At 18.5% G+C, this 10,000-nt stretch overlaps 2 protein-coding genes across 2 annotated transcripts in view; one reads left to right on the top strand and one right to left on the bottom strand.

Moving 5' to 3' along the window:
* The window catches only part of PGSY75_0417000 (hypothetical protein), a gene marked incomplete at both ends in the record, with an annotated part of 930 nt that extends 688 nt beyond the window's left edge, over window positions 1-242 (bottom strand). The window contains one exon of the mRNA XM_018784220.1: window positions 1-242. This exon is cut by the window's left edge and continues 290 nt beyond it. Within this exon, the coding sequence (XP_018643382.1) occupies window positions 1-242 (242 nt within the window).
* A 1,967-nt stretch (window positions 243-2,209) lies between these two features.
* On the top strand, window positions 2,210-9,414 carry PGSY75_0416900 (hypothetical protein; the record flags this gene model as incomplete). Its single annotated transcript, XM_018784219.1, has 2 exons — window positions 2,210-9,244; window positions 9,364-9,414. 2 exons carry the CDS (start codon window positions 2,210-2,212, stop codon window positions 9,412-9,414), a joined length of 7,086 nt encoding a protein of 2,361 aa, XP_018643381.1.
* Window positions 9,415-10,000: the final 586 nt, after the last annotated feature.

Below are 10,000 nucleotides of genomic sequence, written 5' to 3'. Positions count from 1 at the left end.
AACGTTTTTTTCTCTTTTATATAATTTAAGTTTGATTGTATCTTTTGTTTATTCAAAGAGACAAGGTTATTTAATTGTTCATATTTCTTATCATTATTGTTTTTTTTTTCCTTTGTATTATGAATTATGTGAATATCACATTTGACTATATTCACAGTAAAGTATGAATAATAGTCCGCAAGAAAAAAACAAATTATTTGATAAAAAAAAAGGACAAGAAAAATTTGGAAAACCATATTCATTTTGTAAAAAAAAAAATTAAAAAGAAATATAAAATAAAATAAAATAAAATATTTAGTTAAGGGCAAAATGGATGCTCTTAAATATTATTATTTATGTTTTAATATAAAAAAAAAAAAAAATTAAAAAATTAAAAAATAGAAATGAAAATAAATATTTATTTATATAATTTTTTCCCTATATAATACATATGATTGTTTATATATTTTTATTTATTCAAAGTAAAGAATATTTTGTGAAATGGTTTATTATTTTATTTATTTTTTTTTTTAAAAATTGTATGACAATTTTGTTGAATTCAATTTATTTTTTGTAATTGTATATAATTTTATCGAATGTTGTATTTTTTTTTTTTTTTTTTTTTTTGCAACGTGTTGTATTTTTATATAATTTATATGTTAAAAGAAAAAGTAAGACAAAAAAAAAAAAAAAAATAAATAAATATATATATTATATGCGTGTATTATATTATATATATATATATATTTTCATAAATATATGAAAATTTTTTTTAGTTTCCTCTTTTGTTTGTAGATAATAGAATTTGTAATTATATAAGACGTGTATAAATTATATTGAATGAATAAGAAAAAAACAATACATCCTCATTAATAACTATATAAAATATTGATGATTTAAAAAAAAAAAAAAAAGAAAAGAAAATTTTCTTTGAATTTTAAAATATCGACTTATTTATATTAACTTTAATTATGTTAACATACTAAAAATATAGAGAGTTATAATGTTATTATAATACAACATACAAAATGAACGTCTATATTTTAAAAATATTTATTTTATATTTTTGAAGTTATAAAAAAATATATATGTTCCTTTTTTTTTATAGCATTTAAAAGTACAAAGTGAAATAAATAAATAAATATATAAATATATATATATATATATATATATATATATATATATTTTTGTATGTATGTTCTTTATAGTAATCTTCATAAATATATCTTATTATAACCCTTTTTGAAGAAAAAAAAGTGTTATTTTGATTATAATATTTTATAAAGAGATATAAAATTTGAGAATATATATATATAAATCTATGTATAATAATTCTTATAAATTATATAAGGAAAAAAAAAAAAAAAAAAAGGTTCATTCTTTGTGTATATTATATTAAATAATAATATTTTTATACATATATTTATTATATATATATATATATATTTTTTTTTTTTTTTTTTTCTTTAATATATGATATACCATTTTTATATAAATTTTTTAGTTAATCTATATTATTACAAAATTTTTTGTAATATTATTATTTTTTTATTTGTTATGATAAAAATAAAATAAAATATTTATATATATTATATTTTGTATATGTAAAAGTTTTATATATTAAAGCGAAAACCCTTTAAAAAATAAGAACGCTTTTAAATAGTATACTTTATTTTAATATATATATAATATATAATATATGATGAATTAAAAAAAAAAAAATGTTGTGAATAAGGTTGAAAGGAATATGTTATTTTATTTTATATTATAATTACGAATCCTATTTGTATTGTTTTGTTCTTCTCAAGGAAATATAAAATATATATATATATTAATATTCATGTTTATCTTTTATTTTTTTTATATAAATTTTTTTTTGAATGACTATATTTATAATGCTTTTTTTTCTATATTAATAAGGTGAAACATAAAAATATATGAATGGTTAAAGGGTTCATTTGTTATTTTTTATCCTTATAAACATATTTCTTTTATATAGTTAATAATATTTTGAACACGATGAAGTGTAATTAATATTTTTTTTTAGGTCGAAAAAAAATAAAATAAAATAAAATAATAAAAAAAGTAGGTGTAGTTATTAGGTAAAATATACATATATATATATATTGGGGGTATTTAAAATGTAGCACATATGTAAACATCAAACTATGAATAAATAAATAAATATATATATATATATTTTTAATTTGTGTGTTTATATATTTATATAATGGAGGAGAAATTAAATTTATACATTTACCCTCTAAAGAGGCTTAAAGTATACAATGAACCGAATTCAATTGAAGTTACATTAAACACGTTTGATAAAAAAAAATTGAATAAAGATGAAAAAAGAAATGAAATTCTTGAAGAGTTAAAATGTAAACGTGTTGAGAACCCACATATGATTTATGATTCTTTAAATTCAAATATCCTTTATGAAATAAAAAATTTCTATGCAACAGATAAAACATATATAACACGACGAGAAGTAAAAGACAGTAATTTGAACAATACAGATAAAAATTTAAATAGTAATCAAAACAATATAAGTGACAAAAATAATAATATAAATGATAGTTCAAGTGACCATTCGGATAATATTATATATGATGAAACAGATGAATGTTCTCATGACAATGATTCTAAAAGTGAAGACATGTCAAAAAAAAATAAAAAAAATAAAAAAATAAATAAAAATAAAAGTAGCAACAAAAAGAAAGATGATAAAAAGGGTAATATTAATAATGAAAGTATTTATAATGAAAGTATTTATAATGAAAGTAATTATAATGAAAGTAATTATAATGAAAGTAATTATAATGATAATATTTATAATGATAATATTTATAATGATAATATTTATAATGATAATATTTATAATAATTTAAATCGAAACTTACAAAATAAAAATAGAACTAGAAATGTTTATAAATCCTCAAAAGTTGCAGAATATTTTACAAATTACCCTCAAGAAGTACAAGAAGACATTTCGTCATGCTCAAGTGATGATGAGATAAGTACTTTGAAAAAAAAAAAAAAAAATAGCTATAAACCTAATCCATCATATAATGTAAACACAAATGGAAAAGATGAGATAATATATTCATTATCGAGTGATTCGATAAAACATTCAGATATATATTATGATGACATAAAAAAAAAAAAAAAAATAGCTGAAAAAAATTTTATAGATTTTTTACATAATACAAAAAAATATGAAAAAGAAATTAATTATAATCATGTGAGAAATAATACGTCTAGAGATGTTATTAATACTTTGGCTACATTCTATATTGATAAAAAAATAAATATAAATACAAAATATTCATATGATTTACATTTCAATATGAAAACCCCCGTTGTTGTATTTCCAACAGGATTTTATAATAATGAAATAAAAATTGTAGAAATGCAAATTAAAGATTTTATATATGACGATAATTATATATATAACAAGTGTAATCATAATATTAACAATTTTAACAATATTAACAATATTAACAATATTAACAATAATATTAATATTAGTGAATATGAAAAAATATATAAAAACGATTTTGTATATAATCCACATATTATTAATAATAACACAAGTGTATATAATTATAATAGTCTATATAATGATAATCATTTGATACCATCAAATATAAAATTCAATTTTGAAAATGAAATAAATATCATACCAACAAACTTATCTGTTGGTAATGATGAATATTTATATAGAACACAATTACCATCATATACAAGTTTGCCAAATAGAATTAAAATTGCAAAAGAATATAATAAGAATTATAAGTATAAAAAGTTTTATAAAATACAAAATGATAATCTTCTTTTATATAAAATTAATCGTAATCTAACTGAATCTAAAGAATTAGGATCTATTTCTGTTAATAATTTTTATAAAATTAAAGAAATCAAAGTTGATAATAATAATATTAATCAATCTGTTGTGTATTCTAGAAATGATTTTGGACTTTTTATTTTTCTTTTACACTATAAAGAAAATGATGTTTTTAATAATATTTACGAGAATAGTATATCAGATCCAAAAGATAAAAAATATGAAATACAAAATTATAAATTAAATAAGAAAAATACAACAAATTATTTTTCAAATTATTCTTCAAATGAACAAAATTTTTTTAAAATTTCTAATTACAAAATACAAATAACAAAAGATATCCTACTATTTGATCGATTATATCAAATATGTCCAAGTCCATTTACATTTGGAAAATGTTTATTTATAGGCAATCATAATAGTTTATATTCTTACGATATACAAACTAATGTTATACAAATGTCAGATATAAATAATAATGCGTCATTCTTTAAACAAAATGATACTTTTATATGTATGTGTCATTTACAAGATGATAATACAATTCTCTTTGGAGCTAGATATCTTTATATTTATGATCAAAGAGAAAAACAAATGGCGAAATTTAATACTAGTAATTATTTTGCTAAAAAAACAACCAAAAAAAGAACTACCAAAAATGTTTCTGAACAATTTGGTAATATCTTATCAGAACGTAATATTAATCCAAATAATCTTTATAATGAAAATATTAGTCGTTCTCATTTTAATCATGGTTATACAGCATTACAAAAAAATCCAGATTTCCCATTTATAGTTGCTGCAGTCAATGCATCATTTAATGTTATCGAACTCTGGGATACGAGAAATCAATATGAACCATTATTTATTTTTCCATTAAATATTTCTGAATTCACACACACTTATTTTAGACATATTGAATGGATAAGAATATCACCAAATGTTTATGATTATGATAAAAAAAATAGTTATAACTTAGCTGCCTTCTCCTATTATGAACATCAGGTGTATATCAGAAAAATTGTCATCTATGATGATTTTACAAACTACAAAGATTTAGGCATACAAACGTATACTAATAATCAGTCACAATTTATGTACAACCATCTTTTCAAAAATAATAATAAACAGAATGACGTGCACTTTTTTGATTCTATTAAAGACACATCTTCCATTCAAGATAAAGGAGAAACAAAAGAATATAAAAAAAAAATGACAAAAAGGAAAAAATTACAACAAATGGGTGAAACTACAAAAATGGAGGAAAATAGAAAAATGGAGGAAAATAGAAAAATGGGTGAAACTAGCCAAATGGAGGAAACTAACCAAATGGAGGAAACTAGCCAAATGGAACAAACTAGCCAAATGGAACAAACTAGCCAAATGGAACAAACTAGCCAAAATGGAAAAGTTCCATTAACTTCCCAAGAAAATGTCCCCAACTACTTGGGAGAAAAGGGTTGCATCTTCAACCAAACCAATGGTGTAATAAAAAAAAATACTGTTGTTTCATCTCGAAATAGGAATAAAAAAGAGAATATTAATTATAAATATTTAACTGCAAGAGAGATGAGAAAACGAAAAGATATTTGTTATAACCACTTGTTTAGTTATCGAAGTGTAAAGATGCATATAGATGATTCAATAATAATGGATGCATCTAAATTTACAACATTACAAAAGAATAAAAGGAGTTGTATAAAATTAAATAATGATGATAAAAAGTATAATTTTATAAATTCTAATATGTACAATATGTTTTTTGGATTATATGGTATGCAGTTTATAGAATTTACTATACCTGTATTTTATTGTTCTAAAGAAAAGAAAAATAAAATAGAACAATATCCACATGAACAGGATAAAACCAAAAATATGTTTTTAGAAAAACATTATTATTTTGATGAAAAAAAAACAAAAACGTATGAATATTTTATTAAAAGAAAGAAAGAAAGAAAGGTATGTTCAAGACAAGAAGTGGAAGGTATTAAATTGGATTATATTCAATTTGTTATGTATATAAATTCTTCAGGTCAAATATTTTGTATGCCTCTTAATCTCAATATAAAGAAAATAAAGAAAGAGCAAATTAAAGAATGGATACCTATAAATAAATTATATATTACTAATACTTATGTAAATGAAGATATACAAAAATTATCTCAACAATTTATTGATATTATTGAAAATAAAAATGTTGAAAATAAAAATATGGAAAATAAAAATATGGAAAATAAAAATATGGAAAACAAATATATGGAAAATAAATATATGGAAAAGGATTCATATGAATTTTTAAATAAGGGAGAAGAGGTTATAAGTAATGTTGAAAATAGTGCAGATAAGGAAACAGAATTGTCTAATAAGAATAAATCTATTATTAATATTCAAAATGAAGATAGTCAACAATTTTTTAATAATGAAAATCAATCGGAACATACAAATTCGGTTGAATATGGAGATCAGTTTATATTAAATATCAATGAAAATATGGAAAACTTGAATAACATGTATGTTGAAGAAAATTACACTGATAATAATATATATAATGATGATAATATGTATAATGATAATAATATTAATCAATATGATAATAATATTAATGATGAAAATAAAAATTCACATAATAATTTTGACCATGAAGTAAAAGAACATAAAAATGAAAACATCAACAATGTTATTAAAGACGAGGAAAAAACATTTTCATTAACAAAAGATAATTGCTATGTTTTAAAAGATTTATATTCTTCTTATTGTAATATAACAAATGAATTTTTATCAGATATGTTTAGATTTTTATCTAGAGATAAAGTTCTTATATTACAAAAAAATAGAAATTCAATTAATATATTTAAATATGGGAGAAATAAGAAAGATGAAGAAAATATTCTTATGAACATAAAAAATTGCCTAGTCATAGAAAAAAAGTCGGATGAAATGAAAAATAAAAATGATATAATAATATCATCAAAAAAGAAAAATATTTCAAATGTAATAATTGGCGATAATAATATGGAAGAGGCATATAAACATAATTTAATTTCGGATTGTAATATTTTGGAATGGGCAAATGATACCAATTATTATAAGGATAATATGAAAAGTAATAATATGAAAAGTAATAATAAAAAAAATAATAATAAGAAAAATAATAATAAGAAAAATAATAAAAAGAAAAATAATAATGTAATAGTTGATGATAATATAGAGACGTCTGGTAATGCTATCATGGAAGAGGAAGTATTTATACCTAAAGAAGTTCCTATAAATTACAAACATGATAGTAATAATAGTAATAATAATAATAATAATTACAACTATTATTGTAATAATAACAATTGTAATGTCATCCCTTTTGATAAAGAAAATATAATGTCAAATATTATTATTGAAAATATGAAGGAAATTTTTAGTTCTAAGAAAGATAAAAAAAAAAAAAAAAAATGCAAAGGAATGAAATATATAAAAGAAAAGGATAGGTCCTCATCAAATAATAATAAAGAAACTCTTTGTTCTATATATAATGTATTTGAATTATTTTCAAAAAAAAATATTAAGAAAGAATATATGAATGAACTTATAACTACACAAATAATTCCTATTTTAAAATATATAAATTTTAATTCTTTTAAAGATAGTATATTTACAGAAAAGAAAAATGCATTATGTACATTTAAAATTCATAACTTTTTTTATGTAGAAACTTTGTTTAATTTAGAAAATTCTTCATATAATTTATCAAAAGAAATGATAAAAAAATTTATAGAAGATAGTTATGCTTTCTGCACGTATTCAACAAATTTTCAATCATATAAAATATTGAAAAGAAATAATATATCAAATGATATTTTATATTTTTATAATAAAAATGAAACCTTTAACAAATTTATTATGAATAAAATAAAAGTTCTACAGAGGAATATCCAGTTTATGCCTAAAGATATCAATAATGAAATAATAATAAAAAAAAATAAAACTAACAATAAAAATATATATAATAATAACAATAATGATGGTGATGATAATAATAAAAATAGTATTATTATATCAGATGAATATGATATAAATAATATATATGAAAATTTTACAAATGAAGATAATCTTAATTATTATGATTCTTTTAATAATAATTTTAATAATTTACAAAATTTTGATAATCAACATGAAAATATGTTCACTCATAATACCATACATATGATTAACACAGGAGATATAAACAATGACAATAATATGGATAATAAGAAAAATAAAAATGAGAAACTACATAAATTGTCTATTTTAAAAAAAGCATATAAGTTGAGAAAGCTATTTGAAGTTTATAATGAAAATGGATTTAATTATATATTAACAAGTATGAATAAAATACAACTAATAATAAAAAAAAATAATAAAATAAATAATAATATGTATCAGAATAATAATGAGGATATAAATAAATATAACAGTCAATTTTTTGATAAAAAAAAAATAAAAAAATATTTTTTGAAAATATCGAAAGAACTAGACAAATGTGTATCAATGAAAAATTTTTTTTTTTATCAAAGTCCTATATGTTTTTGTCTTTATAAAAATGATTATAATAACAAAAGACAGTATAATACATATTTAAATTCATATGAATTCCTTTTAGATATTTTAATCTTTTTCAACAATAATAATATAATGCAGAGTGAAATAGAGAGGATGTATACATCTGGTAAGGATTATATGTGTATAAAAAATGATGAGCCTGTTGATAAAATATTTAAAAATAATAGGAAAAGGAAAAAAACCCATCTGAATCAAAAAGAAAATGATAATAATAATAATAATAATAATAATAATAATAAAAATAATAATAATTATTGTTATGGAAGTAAAAGTAAAATATATGAGAAGAAAGATGCATTTTATAAGTTAAGAGAGTATAACAATAAGGACGATTCATTACGTTATAATAAAACTATAAGAAAATTTAAAAAAAAAAAATTATTATTTTTAAGTAAGGATATTACTCATAATATATTTCAAAAGGTTTTAACGAATGAATATTATATACCAATACCAAAATATATGAAAAATAAAATAAAAATCAAAGAAGAGAATTTTCAATGTTCTCCAGTTACATGTTTTAAAAAACATTCAGTAGGTTTATATAATGAAAAATTATCTAATATATATAATTCTATTAATTTTCACAATTTGAAAAATTTTGATATACATAAATATATGTACCATGAGTATTTTAATATACAACAAAATAAAGTGAAAAATGATATAAATAAATATATTAATAATTATGAAGAACCTTTATTTGATAAACAATTAAAAACTACTGGACATGCAGCTGGATATAAAATGGATTATAAATTATTGAATAAGTTGTATAATTTATGGCCGAATAATGAAAACAAGGAAAGAACCAAGGACAATTATTTGGTAAGCAAAAGTATTGAGTCGTTTTAAATATATCGACAATGTGTATAAACTATAATATGTTATACATATATATATATATATGTATATATTTTTATATGTATGTATTTTTTTTACTATAGGAAATAATGAATAATTTAAAAAATAGAGAAAAGGTACTTTTTTATGATTAAAACATTTTTAAAGTTTTGACTTTAAAATGTATGTTATTTTATAGCTAGCTAAATATAGGAAGAAATGTTCATAAAAAAAAAAAAAAAAAAAAAAAAAAAAATAGCTAAAATTTGGAAATATATAAATAAATACATACATAAATATATATATATATATATTATTTAGTATTATTATTTTATTTTATTTTATTTCATTTTATTTTTTTTTGTCTATAAATATTTGTTGTAAAATATACTTTATTTTTTTATTCTAAATTTTTACATTACTGAAATACATTTTTCTTTTTTAAATCCATTTGTTTTTTCTTCTTTCTAATTTTAAATATTTTAATTTTTTTTTTTTTTAAGTTATGAATTTTTGTTATTTATTAGAACAAGGTTACTAGCCAAATTAAATTTTTTTTTTTTTTTTAATTCTCATTATATCTCACATTATTTCTTTACAGTTACATATAAAACATATGAGAAAATAAACATATATATTTATATATTTATTTTATATATATATCATTTTGCCTTTAAATTTTTATAATTACATTTTAATAATATTGTAATTTTTTTTAAGTTTTCATAAAACAAAAGTATT

Source organism: Plasmodium gaboni, chromosome 4 (genome assembly GCF_001602025.1).
Source record: "Plasmodium gaboni strain SY75 chromosome 4, whole genome shotgun sequence".
NCBI lineage: Eukaryota > Apicomplexa > Aconoidasida > Haemosporida > Plasmodiidae > Plasmodium > Plasmodium gaboni.
The sequence above is the reverse complement of the archived record's forward strand: the minus strand, read 5'-3'. Positions and strand labels throughout refer to the sequence as shown.